The 24853-nt window shown below is 41.8% G+C and overlaps 1 protein-coding gene across 1 annotated transcript; it reads left to right on the forward strand.

The window, feature by feature from the left end:
• Positions 1 to 10493: 10493 nt before the first annotated feature.
• Positions 10494 to 17488, forward strand: LOC129173222 (transcriptional repressor scratch 1-like). Its single transcript, XM_054763936.1, has 2 exons — positions 10494 to 11262; positions 14490 to 17488. The coding sequence occupies exons 1-2, from the start codon at positions 11139 to 11141 to the stop codon at positions 15263 to 15265; spliced, it is 900 nt and encodes a 299-aa protein (XP_054619911.1). The 5' UTR covers positions 10494 to 11138; the 3' UTR covers positions 15266 to 17488.
• Positions 17489 to 24853: the final 7365 nt, after the last annotated feature.

Genomic DNA, 24853 nt, shown 5'->3' on the forward strand with positions numbered 1-24853 from the left:
CAGAGTCGTTCATACCCAATTCAGGGAGCGACACTTCCCTTTTATCGTAGGTGTGAATAACAGGATAGGATTATACCACTGCTCCGCCCAGGCTTAGTGTAACAAACCAATAGGAGGAGGGTGTTGGCACACCAATTCCGCCCACTCTTACTGTATTTAAGGCCTAAGCTACCAGCACTTATTAGTTTGCTGACGAAGCTCTTCGGATGAGGAGCGAAACGTCCGACACCTTCTACACAGAAGTACAGATGACGTCTCAAGAAGCCTTTTCCTCCATCAGGCAATTTGTGATTTGAAATACTGATGAATTCAACCCTAGACAATTGCTACAGTTATTGCTTTGTGTTATCGTCCATTCATTGAGAGAATATAGATGGCTGAAGGAAATTACCGATGCATGGGGGGTGGGCGTTGCATTATGAACACCCACCAAATTTGGTTCATCATGGAGGAAGTAAGTAATTCAGTGACTGCGCAAACACTGTCTTGCTTCCATTCTCCAGCTCCGGGTTTGACCTTGTTGCTAAGAAGTGGGCCTGAGGGGACTTGGGGGTGTAGTGTTGAGGGTCGTAGAGCAATTTGGTGGGGGTGGCGGTCAAATCTCCGTCCGTTAACGAGCTGTCATGTGCACACTGGAGTTCCCACACATCCAAACACACGTGGATGGAGGAATTGATGTTTGTCCCATCACTATGAGCCATTTTAGCCTCATATGCTTCTTGCTTTGTGAACTTCTTCATGTGAGCTGCTCTGAGGGTGACCTCTCTGATCTTTTGACCCGCCTGGTCCAGAGGTGTCGGCCAATCACAAATCTGACGAAACAGAAAGAAAAATGGACTCCCCTGGCTGTTCATTAAAGCTCCTGTGTGTGCGTGTCAGCAGGTTAAGAGCTTTTCCATTGACACCATCGAGAAGAACTGAATAGACTTTAATGATTGATTTGATCCCTTTGGCCACGCCCCCTTCCACCCCCAACCAGACCCGTGGAAGTCTCATCATATCAAAAGACTATAAACAGGACTGTTATTATAATTTTAGCGAAACATAACAACATCATAAAGGCAAAAATAAGCATATTGCTGTTGGTTTGGACACATTTAACAGTTTTTAGCGTTTTTTGGGGAAAAAAAAATCACTCTCTCATGTTGTAGGAATACTGAGTGGGCGCCTTTTGTTGTGGCTCATCCTTGAGAGGCCAGCGGATCATCAGCTGTTTGCTATACTCCAGTGACTGTGTTCATTCCAGCCTGCTAATAAGCGTTTATTTTCCGGCCCCGGGTCTATTACTTCTTTATTTAAGATCACCCCCCCAAAAAAAGGGGGATGGGTAGGGGCCGAGGGGGGAGTACGACCTCAGTGTCTGCAGCTATCAGCGGGGAGCACATCGGAGCCTCTGCAGGTCTGACGGTCGCTGATAAGAGCGGCGTGATTAACACACATACACACACGTGCAGTGCACAGGGTTGCATTGGGTCCATTGTTGTGTGTATGTGTGTGTGGGGGGGGGGCACAGACGTCTGGCTGGGCGCTGATAATCAAGCATCAGCACTGTTTTTTTAATATTAAATACAGTTTACATCAGCTCTGTCCATTTCTTGATGCTTAGTCACACTCTGACACAACAGCACAGTTTTTGTTGTGGTATACAGTATCTCCCAAAAGAGGGTACGCCCCCGCAGCTGTAGAAATGAAACTCGTATATACTGTAGAGAGTAGTCAGTGTACAGCTTGTATAGCGGTGCATATTTATTATCCACTGAAGATCAATCAATACACAGCCATTACTGTTAAATAGCTAGCGTGGTGGTGATAGCATCATGGTGCATGAGTGCTGCCGGCACTGGGGAGCTGCGGTTCACCGAAGGAAACATGAATTCAACACAACAAGTACCGCAACATTGTGAGAGCTTGGAAAATTGGCTGGCACAGCCAGGGTCTGGTGTAATGAATAATATTTTTTGGACAGTTTAACACAACAGAGTGGGACTCTTCACACTGAGGTCCTGGCACTGGGTTACAGCTCTGATACTATCTCAGAAAATTGTCATGTTGACTTCAACCCCCCTTTCCATTCCACAGGCTCATGGCAAAAGAGTCAGGAAAGAGCCAGCTTTTACAGGCAACACGAGATCAAACCTGGAATGTTGCAGATGAGAGACGACAATGACAATCCGATCCTAACAATCAAACCTAGCTTTGTTGTTGGTGATAACTTTGCAAGTCAAAAGGTCAGCGTGACTTTGGGGCGTGACTTTCCAAGCCCAAATGAGCCCAAGCCCAAATTTTGATTGGTTTAACTGTCTCATGCATTAACTGAAGCAGACTTAAACAGACTTCCGCTGAGCTTTGGGGACAAACTTGAATGAGGGAAAAAAAAAGTTCTCATCCCTAAAACCATTAAAGCATGTCTGAACACTTCCCCCGTCATTCTGCCCTCATTTGAGGCATCACTCTGATCCGCCTCGACCCGATCCGACTCCTTTGGAGACCTTCAACAGCTCACTCCCACTAGCTCTGTCCTGGGCCCCCTCGTGTTTTAGGCAGACACACAAATATTTCACCACTTTCATTACGATTAAATATAACTGCTATATTTAGGAGGAAAAAAGGGATTAACAATGATCTAAGAAAAAAGCAAAAATTCAGCAAAACACCTTCCACATTCATCTTTGTCTGAGAAAGAAAGAAAAAGAGATATGATCTCATTGTCTTGGGCTTTCGTGGCTGCAGCGTAACTCAATGGAATAAGTGCACCACTCTGCAAGTCTGTCACACTGGAATCAGCACTAGCGCTCTGCGCACGTGCACCTACAGGCCAGTAACTTTGATACGATACTCTCCTCTGATGCACTCGCCGCATGAGCTGACCAAGACATCAGAGCACAATAATCCGCCCATTATGGAGCAATATGAGATTAAGAATCCAATAGGAGTGAAGTGACATTGACAAAGACGGAACATACTGTACAGTGCAGGAGAGTGAGGCTCCGTCGTCACACTGCGGCTGCATGAGTCACTTTCCAAAAGCATTTGACGGCCTTCTGTCCATCCCCTTCAATAACTTACTGTTCTTCAAACTTTCAGTACACAGAAAATTACTTCAGAGTGTACACGCACTCGGCCATTCGCACTCACACTGAACAATCGCACTTAGGGCCGTTTGCTTGTGCCTTCTCTTCTACATTGCTGTATTACTGCCAATTTGCTTGATTTATGGATTTTTTCCAGTCTTATTTTAAATTGTTCTGATCATTTCTTTTGCGCAAGGCGGCGGCCATCATGAATTACTTGCAACTATGAATGTAGTTATGAGTGAGTGAGTTTGAATTTAGAAATATTTGGTGTGCTTTTATAGGTGGTCCTCGGTTTATAGCGTTCCTAGTTTTGGCGTTTCGTGGTTACGTATGCGCTGAATTAAATATTTGGTCAGTAAACACAAAACTCCCTGGAGAACTAGTTGCAGCAAAATAATACACTTTGTGTGGCTCACGCTACTCAACACTGGACTAGCACAAACATCATTAAGGAAAAAGATCGTATTGTAACGTCGACCCAGATGTGGTAAAGACGACGAGGAGGTGGTCGATCAACAATGTCTTTATTACAAAAACAAAACTCCACTAAACTCAACTGTATTCTCTGCACCGATTTTAAGGAGGTTCTAGGTAGACCTTCAAAATGCTGAAAGAAGAAATGGGAGTGAGACAAAAAATAGTTTAAGACAAAACCTGAAAACCTTTAAAATAGAAATAAAATGTTCAAAAAAAGGACTCAGAGTAGGGGAACACGCAGGGTGGTCCAAAAGAGTGATGTTAATCCTATGGAACAAGACCTTTGTCTGCAGTGCTGTCCTGTTGACAAAGCCAGTCATTACCACACAGACGAGGGCCTTCAGTCATGAGCAACATCTCCACATTGCAACATCTCCACATTGCCAGCTGCCGTTTGACACAACCAGTGCAAAATGTTAATTCTTGCAATTTTTCAACTGGTCTTAACATTTTGATCAGGAGTGTATTGTGCAAGTTGGCAAACGTTCCCAATCTTACTATGCCTAGCCATATTCACCCCGCCACCAATGTTTCGCTTGTCGCTGGGAGTAATGAATCCCAAACCTGCGGAGAGAAAAGGCAGTCGAGAACAAAGCGGTTTTGGTCCCTGTAGTGTTTTATTAACAGAAGGAACCAACACAACAACATCAGAACAAGAAGCACTTCCCGTGTCTGCTGGTTTCCATGGTGACGGTGAATTATTGTCTTAACTGTCACCCCCAACTTTTTTTCCCTCCCCGCCGTAAAAAATGATCCCTCAGTGTTTATCCTTTTATCTTGACCTGCATCTGCTTCCCCCTTTTTTCATCATCTTCTCTCCATTTTTTCCTCTTTTTCTGCACCTATGGCAGCGTATCCCCCTCTACTTCCTTCATTATAGGAGCTAAGAGGATTTGCGGCTGCTGTGTGTGTGTATGTGCTGCGTCCCTCGACCCAATTAACCCCCCCCAAATCTCTCGTCTCCGGCGCACAAAACGCGAGACAATTTAAACGAGCAGCTTTAGGTGGGACATTAATGTGTTTACAAATGGCGGCTGAATGGGGCGAGATCACTCGAGTGAACATCGGTGGAACTTTTTGCTCATTAATAAGATCAGAGAGGCGACGCATTTTGAGATATTTTGTTTTTGTGTGTGTGGGTTTTTTTTTTAGACCAGCTTAAAATCTGTAGATTGCTTCACAAAGTTCACATTTTGATACATCTTAGCACCCGTGCCAGTCAAAACAGTCTTTGGCTGTCCCTTAAGATTTCTGCAGAAGTGATAAGGTGGCTGTGAAGACGTTCTATCTGACATCAAAATAGGGACGGCATTTATCCATCCTTACTTTGGACATGAAAATGTAGAAATAACATCACATGCAAGCAAATATTTAACTGAAATGCTTTCACTGTCATGTGAAAAAAATAGGACACCCTAGGGGGAACTATGTGCAGTTCGTTGTGCAAAATATTCTACTCCTGAAATGCTGCACACAAAAAGGGGAAATGTGTGTAAACAAGCATACTGACTGTCTTGTTTGTACTATTATCTTTCTGACAAACAAACCACATGGTGGTGCTCTTACTAAATGCAAAAAGACAAATTGACTTGAAATTTCTCACACAGCTCTACAACACAGCGACTGTAACTTTGGGGTGTTTGGCTGAATGAACACGAAATTTGGTACACACCTTTAGGGGACTGACAGGAACATGTGTGTCACATTTGAGCAAGATTGGTTGAAATACATGGCCGCCATCATCTTATTCTTAGGACCTACATAAGTCATAAGTCATTGATGATTATCTAATGATGGTAAAAACATGAGGCATATCTGTATTACATGTACACTAGTCTTCCAAAGCATTTTGACCACAACCCATAGGGGGCACCACAAATGTCATTTACAGTTCAGGACCCCTTATTGTTGACTATTTACAGTATAAGATGTCAAAATGTTATGTTAAAATTCAAAATAAAGTAAAAATTGCATAATAAAATAATCATACATGTTTCTAAAATACATTTTCATTTTATTTTAGTGTACAGAGTTCCCTCGCAGTATTGTGGTTTGACTATCACCCCCTCGCGATATCACATTTTTTCAAAAATGAATAATGATTGTTGTTTCGTGGTAGACTATGGTCTGTTATTAGTCAAAGCATATCGCATATTATCGCATATTCTGGTCACTAGGCGACAATGACACATATTACCTTAACACTGCATCAAGTCATGAAGTCAGCAATCACGTTGCTTTAAAGAGTTGCAATGTGGTGCAAACGATGAATAATAGGAGTGTAAAGGTGACTTTAGGGGTGTTACTTCATGTCTACAGGGCTCTAATAATGTTAAAAAAATATTTATAAAGTCATAAACAGGTTTTCTATGCTCTAACTACAAAAATATTCCATTTATTAACATTGATTCCTGAATCATTAAATAAAAATGGTCTTAACTTGCTTTGTTGGCACTTAGCTGAGGTGTTTAAAGTGCTAAGATGCAAAGCTGCGGTTATGAGTTGATAGTGGTTGGAGTATTTCAAGAAACATTAACAACAAAACACAATTTTATGTCATAAATGAGCAAGTCACACCGGGTGATGTGCACATGCAGTTAAAGGTGTCCAGGGGCCAGTGAATGTATCAGGTGTGAGGCAGCTGAGAACGCCGACTGGTTAATAAGCTGTCTGCGTTTGAATTAATGACTCATAAAGCTGTCTGTGTTTCTAGTTGCCTGCCTGCACATATGCCTCGCCGCTACCCAGTTGTGCTCCTCTGAAGGTAATTTGCACCCCCTCCATGAAGGAATAATAAACAGGGGTACATTTCAAAATGATCACTTTCTATTTTGGACTCATGCTCCTCTTTTCGAGGCGTAAAAGCTGCATATTGTGTGATTAGTGCACCTAACTTTTCCTCAACCATCCAAGACAACCTTGCAACATATTACCTACTAAACAGTAGAGAAAAACACCTTTAACCATCTTAAAAGCTTATGGGAGACACAATCTCACCGCTTATAATTCACCTCATGTCTGTATAGCACATAAACACATCACAAACCAACAAAAATGGTTGCACAGAAAGCTGAGAGATACTGCAGTGGCCTCAAAGTTTGAAAATTCTATGTGAAATGAAAATGACTTGCTTTCGTGGGTTGTCCAGTTGTGTGATCAATGCATACCGTCACTCAACCTCAGCCCTGACACAAGTATTCAAAGGCAATACGCATTGGAATAAATAAATATATGTTCAAAACAATCAAATATAGCATAAAAGTGTAAATCAGCGGTGTCCAAAGTGCAGCTCAGGGGCCATTATTGGAGCTTTTTTTTATTGGCCCTCTGCATATTGTAAAAAGAAATAATACCATTCTAAAATACAAAAATAAGATTACAAATCATTAAAAGTCAAAGGTGGCTAAGTCGGCCTACCTGTTCATCCAATCAGATGTTGCAATAGTTGGTTATTAACACTTTGGAAAAGCATCATCCATATACGGTGAAGTCCGATTGTGTCACAACAGGGAAGGAACGTGATGAAATACCGACTTTGGTGTCATCAACTTCATGTTGGTATCAGGTGCTTTGTGTGGGGCCCGTCCTAATGAGCCACATGTGACCAGTTAAAGAAGGACCCATCTGATCTTCCCGTTCGCCTCATTACCAGCCAATACATATTAATGTCCAGGGTCACTTCTTATACATGCAACATCCATATTCATAGTGCACACGTGCAGGGTGGTATATGTAGCCTAATGACACAGACAAAAGATGGCGTTACGAGGGGCCCTTTCTTCTTCCTTTTCCTTTATGATGACTATCATGATGCACTGTTCCTACGTTACACTGCTTAAAACAGTGTGGACATGTTTTCTACTCTTCCTTCTTGGGGAATTTGATTTACTGTGAAGTGTACGGTTAACAGCAGTTTGCTTCTAGTCTCTTAAGTGGGAATTCCACCAAACTTTTTGGGAAAACGACGCCTCTAAAGTGGCACAAAACCTCTGTCCGCTGAGCCATTATCCAAGTATCAGCTGTGTGTTGTTCTTTTTCTTTGGCTTTTTAATGACGTTTCAGATGAAATGTCATTAAAAAGCCAAGTATCGGCCTCAATGGCTAACTTCTTTTTACACTTGTGACAACAAAGACTGTTCAGTGAAATGTGTAAATGTGCGCCTCTGTGACGTAAATCACTTCTGTATTACACCTTTGTCATTAAGGGTACGACTGATTGTTCTACTGTTTTGATGTCTTATATTCAGTGCTGAACTTATTTTTACACTTTTACAACAGTTACGAATGTTAAAATGCCCGTGCACTTATCACAGGTGTTAAGGTGGCCACAGTTTGACCCTGGAACTGACTATTTTTATTTGCATGAGTTCCTAAATTCAAGCTAAAACTGAGTGTTTTAATGTTTTTATGTCCTTGCATGGTTAACGACTTTTTACACTTGTGTGACAATTAAGATTAAGTAAGATAGATGGATACTTTATTCATCTCCAAGAGACAAATGCATTACACACACAAAACTTACACCAAATATTCAGATATTCACGGAAAGGACAAGCCGGCGTTTTCCGATCCCGTTTTCAAAAAATGCCGTTTCAGGGCACCCAGAAAGCCGTTTCCATGTGGATAAAAGGTTGAAACAATAACACACTTTGCAGTTTTGACCTGAAAACATTTCCATGTGGATATTTCCATGTGGAGTGTTTTATTGCTTTTATGTGGTGGTTAACTTCTTTTTCCACTTAAAACATTGCCTGCACAACAGTACAGGTGTTCTGATGGCCACAGTTTGACCCTGTTATTACTTTTTTTTTTTATCAGAAAAACTGTTTCAAAATCCGTCCAGTGTCCCAAAATGGACTGACTGAGGTTCAACTGTAGGCTGGACTATATTATTATTACTACATGCAATAGTTCTACTCAGGGATGTTTTTGTAACTATTTGTTAGGTTCAGCATACCGTCAGGTAGTAAATATGTTTATCAAGCCTCCATGACAATTCCAACAGTGCGGACTACCTCCGTCTCTCCTTCCTCAGACCACGCTTGACCTTGTCTTTTGTCCTCCGGAAGTATTCCCGCTGTTTATTTGTGTTTCTCCCTCCTCCCCCCTCGTTCCTCCATCCTGGTCTGCATCACTTGCTCACTTTGCTTTAAAATGGTAAGTCCTTCTATTTGAATTGGGTCTTATTTAAAAGCCTGTCATTTAAATGGGCCTTTAAAGAGAGCGGAATGAAAAGTCAACAAGGACCCTACCGCCTGTCTATTGTGTTTCCTGAGAGCTTTGACAGACACACACACACACACACGCACACACATACGTCTGTGATTTCAAGTCTATTATTATGCTAATAAGTCTCCAGTCTCCACATGTCCCCACAGCCTCTGCACTTTCACTCACACATCCACACACACAGTCAGACGGACGGACACAAAACACTGCTGAGCTCAGCAGTAAAGGCCAGCAGGAAAAAACTAACAAGGAGTGGACAATTTTTACCCTCCCAGAAACAAGCCTTTCCTGCCTGGCGTGTGATCGATCAGCACACAGAGAGAGACAACGGGCACAGCCAGAGGATATCATTCAATATCTCTTTCACTGTGTTGCTCGCCGTCAGGCTCTATTTTTGCAGTGTCAGATCTTTAAAACCTGAAAAGATTTCTGGTGCTGCAGCTGCTAATCTCAGTTTTCCGTCTCCCGTTGTCCTTAGGGGGACGTTCTGGGAGCGAACCTGCTGAAAAAACAGATGCTGAACGTGTGAGAGTGACCAAGAAATACAGCCATTAATCAGCAGCAGCGAGACGCGCTGGTGATTCAATACGCTGCAGCTGACCGTGCACGCACATTCACGCTTCTGCTATAAAAAGAACACAGCGGCAGACGCGCTGTACTGTCGTCCCTCAGATGCTCTCAAACATTTATCAATGAAGTGCAAGAAAGGAGGTTAACGCCAAGGACTTCACTTGAATAAAACTTACATAAAGCGCACACGTCACCGAATTACATCACACACCGTCATCCTGCCGCTCTGCATCAGCATGAATGGGGGTAGGGCTCTCAGTGTGTGTGTTTGTGTGTGTGTGTTGTCCAAGCTGCAGGGAGAAGTCAGTTTCAGTGGGTAAACATCTAAACAATTCATAGCTCCTCCATCTCTTGGACAAATGAACAGTGTGCACAACAATATCATTTCATTTCAACAATAGTTGCCCTCATCTTATTGAAATTGAGCTTGTCCTGCGTTGGTTGGATGGCTGTCGGTCTAAAAGACAGCCTACAATCACGCATTGTGTTTGAGTCACGAGATTATCTCATATTACTGCAATTGCTTATGATTTTCTGACTTTATTTGCCTTGAATAGCATGTATAAATCATACAATTGCATGACTTTGAATGAGAAATATGTTGGTCATATTGGCTGTTTTAAGTGACAGCATTACTCTTTACTTAGTCTTTAACATTAAAAATGATTCAAAAAACATGACAGAACAAAAGAAAATGTAAATTTTCATATTATTATTATATTGTTATGTTCAAAACATTTTCTCAGTGTTAAAAATATTTTTGATCAAAAAATTATTGTTTAAAAAAATAAAACCAAAAAAGTATAATTATCTTATTTTATTTGATATTTTATTTGCCTGCGATCAGCCTGACACTTATTAATTAAGACACACGAATTTAGTAGAATAATGTCCATATTGTGAGGTGAACAACTGGCCCGGTGATGATGACAGATCCCACTTTTGTGAGGCCCTATTCCTTTAACTGCCTTATAAATCAGCCAGCCAGCCAGCCAGCGCTTAAAACTAGCTCATGAAATCCCTCCACCAGGCTGATGCTCCTCTCTCTCTCTCTCTCTCTCTCTCACTCTCTCTCTCTCCTTCACTCTCTCCCTCTATATAAAGGCAACAGCTGGTCTTGTGCACCAGAGAGCCGCCGCAGCTTCGCGTGCGCCGACCAGAGAGGATATTCATCTGAGAAGGAGGAGGAGGAGGAGGAGCGTGACGCAGGAGGGTCGAGCGCTGTGTGGGTCTTCCAAAAAGCATCTTTTGTGGGGAGCACTCTTGTACTTATAAGGAGTTACCATGACAGATCGACACAAATCATCCTAAGGAGGTCTAGCGACCCACTTTCCACGTGTCGAGGGTCATTTGACACAAAAGAGACACTTTTTTTTAATCTAAGCTAAGTGGGAATGCGTCCAACTTTATGTGCTGAATGCTGTCTGGGCTGACTTTGTGGTGCTGAAAGGACAGCAACAGAACTGTGGCAAGAGGAGCTGACCGGTGCTGAAGGCAAGAGCCCGACATGAGGACAGAGAGTTTGGTGTTTCTTTGTTAAAAGGGAAGCGAGGATTTCACGAAACAAGACATTAACGCAGCCAGAAGCTTATTATTTTTAACCATCCACAGCTCTGCAGGACTTCCATCAGCGAAGCTGAACAACAACATAACAAACGCTGCCACTACTCCAGGAATGTTCCCTTTACCATTACGACTGTTTGCTGGGAGCTAAAACTTTTTCATTCACTTAAAGTGAGAGTACGAGTGTGCGTGTGTGTAAAGAGCAAGAGCAACCGCCGTACCAACATGCCTCGCTCTTTCTTGGTGAAGAAAGTCAAGCTGGATGACATTTCGGCTGCTGAGCTGGACAGCTCGTATTGTCACAGCCGAAGAGGAGAACTGAGCTTGCGATTCCATCATCACGATAAAGGTTAGTCGCCTCACCTACACCTACACAGAGACAGGTATATACAGACCTACGTAGACACACACACACAGGCACCATTTTATTAATCCCCCAGATACAAAGCATTAGTCATGACTGCTTCTGAAGGAAGATAGGGAGGGCAAGAAAGATTATAGGTCAAACTCTGGTGACTGAAAAATCCCAACATGCACTGCAAGCCTATTCCTAACTGCAGTGTGCATCTCAAACACACACAATTGCCTCATGCAGCTAACTTGTGGAGTAAAACTGAGCAGAAAACCACAAAACCAAACAACCTATTGTTCATTTCCAGTGAAAATTCAAGTCACACTAGCGCTCCGACATTCATGACTAAAAAACATGAATTAACTCATGTGTATGTACAAATACTGGATTAAATGTATAGTTAATAGTGTTGCCTGTTTGCATACATTCCTCTGATGCGGGCGTGGGCAAATTTCCGCCCCCTAGTGGCCATAAAATGACAGCCGCCAGCAAAAACGACTTGCAAATGGAGAAGTGCTGCTGCAGCATTACAATTCTTTTTTTATATTATAGCAAGGTCAAACACGACTAGAGGAGGAAGAAAAAAGGTCTCAGGTGCTCCCATGATAGAACGAGGAGGGAAACACTGAAGTTGAGCAGCAGCAGCATCAACATGGCAGGCATGTTGCGCAGGCCCAGACTGCTGCCCCATGTTATAAATATAACAAGAGTTTGACTGAAACAAGTGCCGCTTGTTGCACACACACACTGCTGTGTTTCTGTCAAGTCGGCATATTTCCAGGCAGCTTACACGGCTGAGTGCACGGCATCACGCACACACGCACACGCACACACACAGGAAGCACTTTGTGACCTACAAGTGTGCATTGTAGCTTGCTGCTTCACTCGCTCTCTGTCTCCCATATGTCATTTTGTCGTCTATGTAAAGAAATGTTGGAATTTCCATGTGCTACAGTCTGTACTGCAACTAAATACAAAAACTGTGCAATTGAGACTGTTGCTGTGAGAAATAAACAAGTTGACAGTTACACAGCATGACCACAACATTAAATTGGCAGGATTTGTTTTTTTCCATTGTTGAAACATTCCAGTGTGATAGTCATAACATTACGAGAAAAAATAAAATAAGTATTTTGAGAATAAATTTGTGAAACCGTACACAGTCACAACTATATATGTTTGTTTTGCTCTTCAACTCTTCAACCGCTGTGGACAAAGGGGTGAAAATGCATCACAACACGCACTCCTACTGTGTTGCCTGTGCTATTATTACTATTTCTGACAAATACAACACATGATGGCGCTGTTATTGAACCCAAAAGGTCAGATGGACTTGAAATTTCTCACTCTTTTAGAGAGCTTAGCCAAATCACCACGAAATTTGGTAGACACCTTCAAGGGACGGACAAGCACACGTATGTAAAATTTGAGCAGGATTGGCTGAAAAACGTGGCCGCCATCAAGCAAGTCTTACTTACTAAGCAATTAATCGTCCTATAAGTCATTGACCATTTATCTAAAGGTGATAACGCTTTTGAGCATATTTACTGTATATTACATGTGTCCTAGCATGTATTCCACAGCATTTTGACCACAGCCCATAGGGGGCGCCACAAAAGTCACTTCCAGTTTAGGACTCCATGAGGTGTCCGAATTGTTGCCTGTTTTGTAATCATTTTGATCAAATATGTCTTCCCTCTGTGTTAGTGCATGGCCCCATTAAACCTTCCTTTGTTGAATTGGCTTGGAGAAGCGACCTATTATGATTCCCGACCTACAAAGGGCAACTTAATACATTGGATTCATTTTTAATTACATGTGAAAAACGTTTTTCCACATGACTGTATATGCTTCCTTGCCCTATAAACAGCTAGACCTGAGGCTTCCACATAGCAGCACGACAACATGTAGCGGATACCAGTGCAATGTGTTATATGTTGTGTTGATTAATATCTGCTGGGACGACAGCGACCTCCCCCCCCCAAAATGTGTAGTGTCACAGCCAGTGAGCACACAGTCCCTCTTCTGCAGCGATGAGTCAAGCTTCCTGTTTGCTCAGAGCTAAAATGAACACTTGGTCATCGTTCCTCAATTTTACTCATGCTCTATAAAACAACACGCACACCCTCGCAGTCAAGAGTGCAATTATTGAATATTCAAGACGTTTGCCTCCATCTTCGCTCTCATTCTCTGATGTTTAATCCAAAGTGTTCAGCTAGTATCCCACCACCTTGACCTCCACATCACGCTCTCTCTTTCTGGCTGGCGTCCTCATTGCTTGTTATTGACTTAGCCCAGCTTTTCTCAGAAGTGACTGCTGAAATGATATTACCAGCACAAGTATCTCCTCCGCTGCCTCGCGTCTAAAACGCTCAGAGAGTGCTAATTGAAATGGAGAGCTATCGATCTGCATGGATCCTGCAGAGAAAGCTCACAGTCTTGCTGTGTGTGTGTGTGTGTGTGTGTGTGTGTGTGTGTGTGTCTTAGCCAAGTGTTTAGTGTGTGTGTCACTAAACCAAGTAAAACTATTCAGCACACAAGACAGGTCTACCGGAAGATAGTTCTCATATAATCCAATAAGATCCAATAGAAAAGATGCATGACAATAATAAACATATTGCATGAGTCAAAAGTGAACATTATTATCTGAAAGGCTGAATTTGTTGTGCCCCCTAAAGATTCTGGAGTTTCATCGCCCCCCCAAAAGTGTTCATAAATTATATACACAGGCAAAAATTAGGACACCTCATGAGTTGTGCTCAAAATGCTTTGGAGGACATGCTGTCATGCAGATATCCTCAATGTCTTAAAATGATCACACAAACGGTCAATGACTTACGGACAATGAGCTGCTAAGTAGGCCGTTTTGCTCGATGACGGCCATGTTTTTGAACCAACCTTGCTTAAATTGTACACACACGTGCCTGAAGGTGTGTACCAAATTTGGTGGTAATTTGGATAAAAACCAAAAGTAACCGTGCGCCTGTTTTGTAGAGTTGTGTGATAAATTTGGAGTCCATCGGATGTAAGAGGTTCAGGTTCAGGAGTAGAAGAGTGATTCTATACACACAAATACATAGCGTCATTTGGCCTAATGAATAAGTATATAAAGGCTACTTGCATGCGAATGCGGCATAATTATAAATAACTCCAAAGCTATCCGGTGTCTTATTTCCGATCAATGCTCGCTGTGGGTGAACTGACCACTTCCTGTGTCTTCTCAGGTTACGTGCGGGATTATCTGACCCCCTCCCCTTATGACGAGGTGGTGGTCAGCGACTCTTCCGCCATCTCCAAAGTGCCCTCCCCGAGTCACCCGTCCATCATCTACAGCCGCATCGACAACGCCTACAGCGGCATCCATGGCGACATCCACGGTGATTCCGACCAGCCGGACAGCCCCAGGTCAGAGGTGTCCTCGTCAGCCAGTGGCTACATCAACGGGGACGCCGCCGTCAGCGAGGGGTACACGGTAGACGCATTTTTCATAATGGACGGGCGGTCGAGGAGGAAGGGTGCCACCACCCCCAGGGGGGCCCCGCAGAGGCACTCGTGTAGCGAGTGTGGCAAGACCTACGCCACGTCATCCAACCTGAGCCGGCACAAGCAGACGCACCGCAGCATGGACAGCAAGATGGCCAAGAAGTGCCCCACGTGCGGCAAGGTCTACGTCTCCATGCCGGCCATGGCCATGCACCTGCTCACCCACGACCTCAAGCACAAGTGCGACGTGTGCGGCAAGGCCTTCAGCCGCCCGTGGCTGCTGCAGGGCCACATGCGCTCGCACACCGGCGAGAAGCCCTTCGGGTGCGCGCACTGCGGCAAGGCCTTCGCCGACCGCTCGAACCTCCGCGCTCACATGCAAACGCACTCGGCGTTCAAGCACTACAAGTGCAAGCGCTGCGACAAGACGTTTGCTCTCAAGAGCTACCTGAACAAGCACTACGAGTCGGCGTGCTTCAAGGGGGCTTTCTCCCCACTCAGCTCAGTGGGGGAGTGACTTTCATCCTTCCACTTGCTCCCTAATTCACCTCCTTGTCCCAACAGCGGTATGGCTGCGGAGAAAACCAGAACATTGCTTCCAAATGTGGACTCACTCACAACTTCCTGCTCTTCTGAAGCTGCAAAAGATAAATAAAGCACTGAACATCTAACTCATCATTTCCAAGACACCTCCATCTATTTATGGCCACATTCCTCCTCACAGGGGACACAAGCAAGCACAATTCCTCTCCTTGTCGCCTGACAACCCGTCTAAAAGCGCCACCTGCGTCTTCACTCATCATCGTGCAAAAGAGATTATATGGACTTTCAGACATTGTTCAGAATTTAAGGAGCGATTTCACCATCCGGGACTTGAACTCACTCGCAAAAACAGACGACGTAAAACTGCACTGCAGCAATTTGACAGGTGCCAGGAAGGCCACGACGACGTCTTGAAATGGCACGGGTGCTGCTTCTTGAGTTAAGGAGTCAAACAAAAACCACCAGGGTATTTTTTTGTTCCTATAAACAAATGACAACACAATTTTAGCTGCCAATGTAAGTCGAAGCTCCAAGACATTGAAAATGTCCTCCTCTGAAAGGTCAAACCTTTTAGGATAGTTGTAAAATAGCATCGCCACACAGCAGTCAATATCATGTCTATTTATTGCTATTTATTTGATTTATCTTATTTATTTGCACTTTATTTATTTTTGCCTTCTGTTTCAAATATGCCAAAGCATTTGACACTTTGACTTTTTGCTTCACTTCAAAGACAACTGCATGCAAAAAAGGGAACGCCCAGCAAAGGGAAACTATGCCAATTTTATCAATCTTTTGCAGATTAGTTGTTTTTTTTTCATATCCAATAGAGCAGGGGTGTTCAAAGTGTGGCCCAGGGGCGCTTTGAATAGTCTAAAAATCACATGAATGCATTATTAATGGGATATATGATTAGATATTACACTCGTTTGCTTTGTCACCTGTAACACAAAGCTAAAATGTGGATGTTTTGCTCAGATATCAGAGAATACAGTATATTGACCTACACTTAGCATCTTGAATGAACAAAATGCATCAAAGTGGCCCCGTGCATTCAATTTTTCTGTACGCTTGGACACCCCTGTGATAGAGCAATAATGAAATTCATATCTGCATTTGTTTATTCTTCCAAACACCACTATTGTGTGTATGTAGTGATGAGACATGAAATATCAGGGAGTTAGCAAACCATGGAGGCTATATTTATATTTGCTGGGATTCTTTGAGGCCTTCTCCATTGAGGTGAGTCCTTTCGGAAGTTACCATTTTAGGGATTTGGGTAGCTCGTCGACAGTTACGCATGAGTTTAGGCACAACTGCTTCAGACGGAGGGCTGCAGGTGTTCTTTTGTTTTGTTTTTTGTACATGGTTTTTATGCACTGCCTGCCTTGTATTATTCTTAAAGTATTGTAGAAAGTAGAAGGTACGACTGTACTGTAGGCCTCTGGTGCTGTAATATTGACAATGGCCCATGTTTGGGCTGTGACCTTTGCTGTATTGATACTTCAATCAACGGCATTGTTTGATTTACTGTATAGAACAACTTTTTAAGAATGCGTAACATCTGTTGCTGAAGGGGGTCCGGTCCCTAAGAGGAGTCAAAGGAGGTCAAGAGTTGCGTGTCAGAAGGCAAGAAAAGTCAACTTTCCCTCTGCGCATGCTGCGGCAAAGCCTTAGAAAGTCAAAAGAAAAGATGTTTGTTCAATCGTTCAGCACCAGAGAGCACCGACAAACACTTTAGACGACACACTACAAGCTACTGTAGCCTACTATAGCCACAAGCTAGTTTATCTATTCTTATATAAAAGCACTTCCTCTTAACGATTTCTTTTTCCTCTCCAAGTGAGTAAGTAGCACAATGAAAGAAGAGTTTAGATTCAGGTAGACGATGCCTTTGTTTGTAGAAATAATTCTTATAATAATCTGCTTTTTTTTCTATTGTGATGCATCCAGATGTGACATCATGAGAATAAAAATGATGAAGATGTTGAAGATGATGCTCTAAAAGGACGTTTTACGGTGTGAGCAAATCTCGCTCACCTCTTTTTTTTCCCCCCTTTTCTAGAGCAGATGATATTTTGCGGCAAGAGGCCTTGTAAATAAGCACTGAGTGGATTATTTCTACTATTGTACAGAGTGATGGGTGATGATGATGACTTTCAGGAGCTTCCCACTTTGTTTTTCTTCCTCTGGGGTGGGGGGAGGGGTTTATTGGGCCTCCAAATGTAAAGCACAAAAGCAACACTGGGCATTTTCTTTCACTTCCTTAATAATAAAAGATAGTTTCAACAGAAAATATGGTGGTCAAATATTATTTACGTATTATGGATCAACTGGTGGTTGGTGTTGGGGGTAACGTGTTACATCAACACCAGTGCCCCCCACAGGTTTGCAATCTATTTGTGGCAGTTCTTCTACATGACGTCATGGTCGAATTTGCATAATTGGTCCTGACTGGTGCATGCGATTTTAATGGCCGCTGTGCGCAGAAAGGATGAAAAGCAAAACAAATACGTTCCGAAACACAAATTCTAAATTATTTTCTGCCGCTCCTGAGACAAGTTATCATGTCGTACATGAATACATTCAGACATTTGATGTGCAGTCAAGTTTATCTATAAAAAATAGGGGTGTCCCGATACAACTTTTTCACTTCTGACCCGGTTCCGATATTGCAGCCTTGAATATCGGTACTTTATTGCTGTTTGATTATTGCTCCCTCGCTATATCGGGGTTTTGCAGAACTTCAATAGTAAATGATGGCTGTTTTATGCAAGACTATGGCCTATTATTGGTCAAAACGTATTGAAATATGATATGTATTATTCTGGTCACTAGGCGGCAGGAATGACACAAAACAATGATGAGACATTACCTTACATTGCATTACCTTAACACTGCATGCGGTCATCATGTCAGCCATGGCATGTCCCACATGACAAAGTGAAAAAAAGGTTCCTCTCCGATTGACAAATGAGTACGCCTACGCACATTTGTGCAACAGGGAGTTAACACAAAAACAACAAAATGGTCTTCCTAAACTCATTCAGTCCCAGCCTTGCTTCAAAAGACAACCCCTTCAGTCGCGGCCATTTTGACTGATCTTTCAAGGCACACAGAATATTGTGTTCTATGGCTACATAAACATGGTAGCTACCAAAAGAGAGATGAGACTCTTGTCTTTCATCAGGAAAAAAAGTTTGATTCTACCTTTTTCCTTTCACTTTGACACAAATATTCTTTGCTTTTGTGACAGCTCATACATCTAAACAACTATAACAACATAAAAAACACAAAGGGTTGATTTACATCCAAATAAATGTATTTACAAATATAACACAATGAACTATTCACAATTTCCACATTTGGAACTAAACTATGTGTGTGCATGTGTGAAATTTCCCTACAATGTGTAGCCTTCTGCCCGCTGCACTCCTCCACGCTCTCTCACTTCCTCCTTCCTGCCACGAATGTTTTTCATGAGCTCTGCTGAGTTCTTATCAAATGCAATTCTGCCACCTTGTGGCCGTTTTGACGGTTTAAAATTGGCTCTGAAATGAAATCCATGAGTGTGGAGTTGCGTCATCACCTCTTTTTGTCTCTTGCGTGAAAAAAAGAAAACATAAAAGATGTATAAATACGTAGGTTGGGATCGGGCGCTGGGGTTTATAAAAAGGTATAAGTATGTCTTTGGTATTGAACTTTGATGACAAATGGCAATGTGTGTGTTGATGCTAGAGTTTTTCGTAGCAGAGTTAGCTTAAGTCACGCAACCTCCTATGTACCGCACATTGGTCTTCCTTTCTTACGCTGTGGCAGCTCTTGCTCTTGATCTGTCGTAAAATAAAGCCACAAAAAGCCAAAGAAAAAGTAAAAGGTACCCCGAGTCAATCCTTCAATGTTTACTGAACTGAAGATCTGCAAGGTTTTCACCACGCTAGTGATGTTTTCCCTAACATTATGGTCACATTCTGGGTTGTACAACCTTAAGCAGCACTTTCCACTGTGATATGAAACACCGGTGTTATGTTTAATGGTAACATTACGTTAGCAAGATGCATCCATCATGTAGTATTTTCTCATTGGATTCTGGGGGGTGGTCTCATAACCTTAAACACCCACAGAATGCACAAAAGATCCAAAAGGAGCGCCTTATTTCCCAAAGATAAATGACTTTCTATTATAAGGTGATTTATTTGCAGACTTCCTGTTGCTACCAAAATATAGATTCCCCTAGATTTCCTTTGCTCCACTAATGATACAAATTCTAAAACTCACTGGAGCTGAAAGAAAGATTCCTATAGTGTGTGTGCGTGTGTGTGTGTTTGTGTTTGTGTGCAAACATCCACCTGATTCTCCGTGTTATTCTTGACATGGCATTACCTCATCCGGCCCCGAACAATTGCCTTTTATTCAGCATGGGACTAAGAATGAAGCACATACCTGCTCAATCACAACACCATGTAACTTTCACTGAGTCTTATTTGAAATCCCAATGAGGGAAAAAAGAACAATGAACGAGATGGGCTTCATGTGTATACTGTACATTAAGAAGTCAGGAGAAACAAAAAGACCATGAGAAGAAAAGCTACACAAGGACGATATTTTATTTATTGCCCGCAAGCATTTAAATATGCTAATTCCTGTTTCCCACGATGCTTGACCTTCAAGCCCGGAGCAAGCGATGGGTTTAAATTGTTCATACACTGTCCCTGTGCACTCTCACTTAAATCATTCATGCAGCACAAAGCACGAGAAAGTCAAACCTTTCACTGTGAACATCGTCAACTAATATTAGACTCTTATATTTATCTTGTAAGAGAATACCAAGCTAGCAGCTGCCAGCTTGTCCGGGAGAAAATGGATTTGATGCCCGACTACCCTTAATTCTTCATTCAACTGCTTTTTGTGCTTAACCACAGGCTCTAAACGTAATTACAGTGTGAGATAAGTCAACTTTTTGCAATGGTTTTCTTTAGTGAGGCTTTTAAGAATCCCAATCTAGATCAGTACAAAATTGTACCTAATTATTGTCACAGTCGAGCATGATATACTGAAGACATTCGGAAAATGTTCCTCTATACTGTAGACAAGAGGAGAATATTTTAGTTAATTAGCTGAATACTTGGAGTGAGAACTAAAATGACAAAAAAATTCTGTATATAACATCAATTTTTGACAAAATAAGTGACGAGAATAACGTCATAATATCATGAGAATAAAATTAGGACAAATATTATTAATATTACCAAAAATACTTGTAGTTTTATGGGAATAAAAATCAAACATTACATGGAAAAAGTCAAAATGGTACGATCATTACAGTATAGACCAAAGTCATCATGTTATGAGAATAAAGTCATAGTCTTAATGCTATCAGAATGCAATGGTAATGTTATGAGAAAATAAATCAGAACGTTACAAGAACAAAGTCGAAATGAGACTACAACGCTAATGTTATGAGAATAACGTTACGAAAATAAAGACAACATGATTAAAAGCAATAGTTTATGCAAATAAAATCGTAGGAAGAATGTTATGAGAGTACAGTTGTAATGTTACGAGAATAAAATGGTAATTTCATGAGAACGACGTTGTAACGTTATGAGAATGGAGTGAAAAATGTTATGATGAAAAAGTAATAATGTTATGAGAATAAAGCCAAGAGCCATAATGCCTTGAGAGTGCTGTCAATGTTATGACAAAGTAATCATAAGGTTATGAGAATAAACATTGGAACGTTATGAGAAAATTGTCGTTGATGAGAAAACGTAATGTTATGAGGATAAAGTCATAACGTTATGGGACTAAATCTGTAATGTTACGAGCATAAAGTTATAACGTTGTAAGAAAATAGCCGTCACGTCATGAGAATGAAGTCAATAGATTATGATAAAAAAGTAAGTTATGCGGATAAAGTCATAGCTGTCATAACGTTATGAGAAAATGGTGGGAACGTTATGACACAAAAGCTGTAACGTTATGAAAATTAAGTCATCATGTCATGAGAATAAAATCTAAATATTACAATAAAAAAGTAAAGATAAAGAATATACAGTAGTCGTGATGTTATGAGAAAACAGTCGTAAAGAACAAAATTGTAATATCATGCAACCAAAATTAGAACTTACCGAGGCAAAAATTGTAATGTTATGACAATTAGGTCATAATCAAAATAATCTGATAAAAAAGTAATGTTGTGAGAATAAAGTCATAATGATCATTTTATGAGAATATTGTAGTAATGTTGTGAGAAAACAGTCGTAAAGAATCAAATCTGAATATCATGAAGAAAAGGTGTAACGTTATGAGATTTAAAAGGTAATGTTATGGGTATAAAGTCGTAACATTATGAGAATAAATTCAAAATATAACACAAAAGTAATAATGTGGAAATAACATTGTACCGTTGTGAGAAAAGAGTCGTAATGTTGCTTCAATTCAATTCAACTTTATTTATATAGCGGCAAATCACAACCAAAATGATGAGGTAGTTCTATGATCACGCTCCTCATCAATGAGAAGAGCAGGCAAGGAAAAACTCTGACGAAGAAAGCTTCAAGAAAACGCAGGTTTATAAAAATACACAATACACAATTTACGACTGCGTTCGCGTAATATTTAGACTTTATTCTCGTCCTTCTCAATTATTTATTCTTGTAATTCTACGACTTCATTAGTATTAGATTAGATTTGGCAATACATCCAATCAATTCAAATTCCACTTGAATTGAAACACATAGTAAGTCATAAGGTTTATTTGACATTGAGCAACATGCCTGTGTGACAAAAAACAAAACCTTTTTACTAACAAAACAGATGAGGCGGTGCTGGTGTTGAGCAAAGACAGCGTTATCAAATTTGGCACCAGGTGATGAATTGTGTTTCCAACAATGGTTTAACGCATTGAGGCGGTGCAGCGTGCACACAAAAAGAGGAGGACGCACACTTAATGAGACAACGATGGAGGGAAGATGGTGGGAGTCAGGGAGGCAGCGAGGAGGAAAGAAGAGGAAACTCAAACCGAGCTCTAAATGGCTCCTTATCAGGAGGCTGAGGCAGCAAAATGAAATTATACACACACGCTAACACACACACACAGCTGCAGATCTTTTGCGGCACACAAGCTTGTTGACGTGCACGTGCGTTTGATGGCTGCAGACAAGTCGCATGCAAACAGGTACAAGCCCACCTGACACACGCAATAACAGGAGAGGCGTTGATATGCATTACACACACACACACACACACACACTTGTACACCCGCATATATAAAGGCACAATGTGATAGGTTTTTAAAAGGGGTGTTTCACACCTCATCGCATTTCAATTAGTAGGTAAGGCAGACACACGGCGCCGTAACTTGACAGTGTGTCTATTAGATTCATTTGGATTCTCGCCTCCTTTCCAACCACTTCCTTTCTTCATCTGATCTTTCTTTTTCCCTCTCTCGCTCTCGCTCTCGCTCTCTCTCTCTCCCTTTGCATCAATATGAGTGACAGCGGTTTGACCTCCTGGCTTGTCAGGGGAGGCGCTCGCACAGAGGGCCTGAATAGAAAAGACTTTTCCAAGAAAGGAGTCTCGAACAAGAAAAGATCCATGCTTTACACTCCTATTACCCAATATAGTAAACAGAATAAGGGCAAATAAGACATATAAGACAAAAATAAAACTCCTGCTCAAGCAATGTTACAGTTGTGAGGGGTCTTGTGTCTGTCTCACCGAACACCGAAACCTAGTGGCCAATGTAGAATACAGTACTAGGTTCACAGTTACAATGCTTCTTCTGCCTTGTATTTGTACTTTAGCTCATTCAGTTAGTTCATTTAGCCATTTTGATGCTTGAAAATGTTTAATTTAGGCCAATAATAAGCACAATTTGCTTAAATATGCATTGCATGCACAAAACAGTAATCATTTGCTGATCCAACGCAATATAGCGAGGGAGCGAGTGGTAAGTTTCTGGCTTCTTTGTCCTTCCTCACTCCGTTTGAAGCACTCAAGTTTAGAATAAGTACATCAGAGAGGTCTAGCGGTTAGCATGTTGGCCACACAGACACAGTCAGGAGATCGGGAAGATGTGGGTTCGTGGAGTTTGCATGTTGTCCCCGTGAGTGCGTGGGTTTCCTCCCACATTCCAAAAACATGCATGTTAGGTTAACTGGCGACTCTAAATTGTCCATAGGTATGAATGTGAGTGTTTGGCTATATGTGCCCTGCCATTGGCTGGTGACCAGTCCAGGGTGTACCCCGCTTCTCGCCCGAAGTCAGCTGGGATAGGCTCCAGCATACCCCCGCGACCCTAATGAGGATAAGCAGCATAGAAAATGTATGGATGGACATCGGAGAGGCTAACTAGTTAGCTCGTTATGCTAGCAGCGGCCGTCTATTATGTCTCTGCAGTGATCCCGTAGCCTGAGCAATGTGATGTAGAAGAAAAAATAATAGATTATGTAGATAGAGTTGTGTTTTATGTGATTATGTGACCACAAACACAAACACATTAAATAGTACAGGTTTAGGGACATATATTACTATCAATAATATACATACAAAACTACTGACTTTGCACCTACATTTATGCGTGTGTGTGCATGTGTGTGTGCCTGAATGTACAACAAGCATTTGACTAATACAAGCAGCACACACACACACACACACACACACACACACACATAGGAACTGTATATAAGAGAGGAGTCTTGGTGTGCACAAAGCACAGAGCTTTTAAAAAAATGATTAGCTAAAGTTGCCCAGCTGATGGTCGATGTTCTAAAAGCCCTGTGCAATACAACTTTAATAGCATTGGAAACACACACACACACACACACACACACACACAGAGACACACACACACACACACACACCTACACACACGCACACACAGACAGCCATCTTCCTTTGCCCTTATTTGCAATGTCTGGCTTGTGTGTCTCCTCTTTTGTCTCCTATACACGGGGCTGCTATGTGTCGCCCTGCAGAACTAATGGTGAGAAGCAGCCTGTAGCTCATAAAAGCACAACAAACAACACAAGCAGTTATTGTTGTGTCTGAGCAAGTGAATTACAGCTGCATTGCGTGCGTGTTTGATACAAGTTATACAAGTATGCAGCCTACATGCCGTATGGTGTCGCTTGTTAACATTAAGCCTATGTTAGATATGATCAGTATGTTGGACGTTGTTTTTTTATGTGTGTAGTGCCTGGGGCCTTGGTTGTGTAGTGGTGCAATAAAAGACACATTAGAGAAAGAGGAGAGATTACAGCAAAAAATAATAATAATATCAGCCATAAAGGTTATTTTTTCCCTCCATCATGGGAAGAAAACAATAAATATGTGTGTGTGTGGGCGTGAGAAGTCAACAGCGAAGGGGTTCACATGATTGTGTAAATCTACAGCTGAGTGCAATCTTAAAGAAGTGTTTTTATTCAGTATTATGGAGGTCGGGAGCAGTCGAAAGTGAAGAGAAGCTGCAGCGTGTTGTTTTGCAGCGGCAGTTGGGAAGGCTTCCATTTACAGCCAGTCAATCACCTGTCATTCTCCATCGCTTCACTGGCATCCA

Source organism: Dunckerocampus dactyliophorus, chromosome 20, assembly GCF_027744805.1.
Source record: "Dunckerocampus dactyliophorus isolate RoL2022-P2 chromosome 20, RoL_Ddac_1.1, whole genome shotgun sequence".
Lineage (NCBI taxonomy): Eukaryota > Metazoa > Chordata > Actinopteri > Syngnathiformes > Syngnathidae > Dunckerocampus > Dunckerocampus dactyliophorus.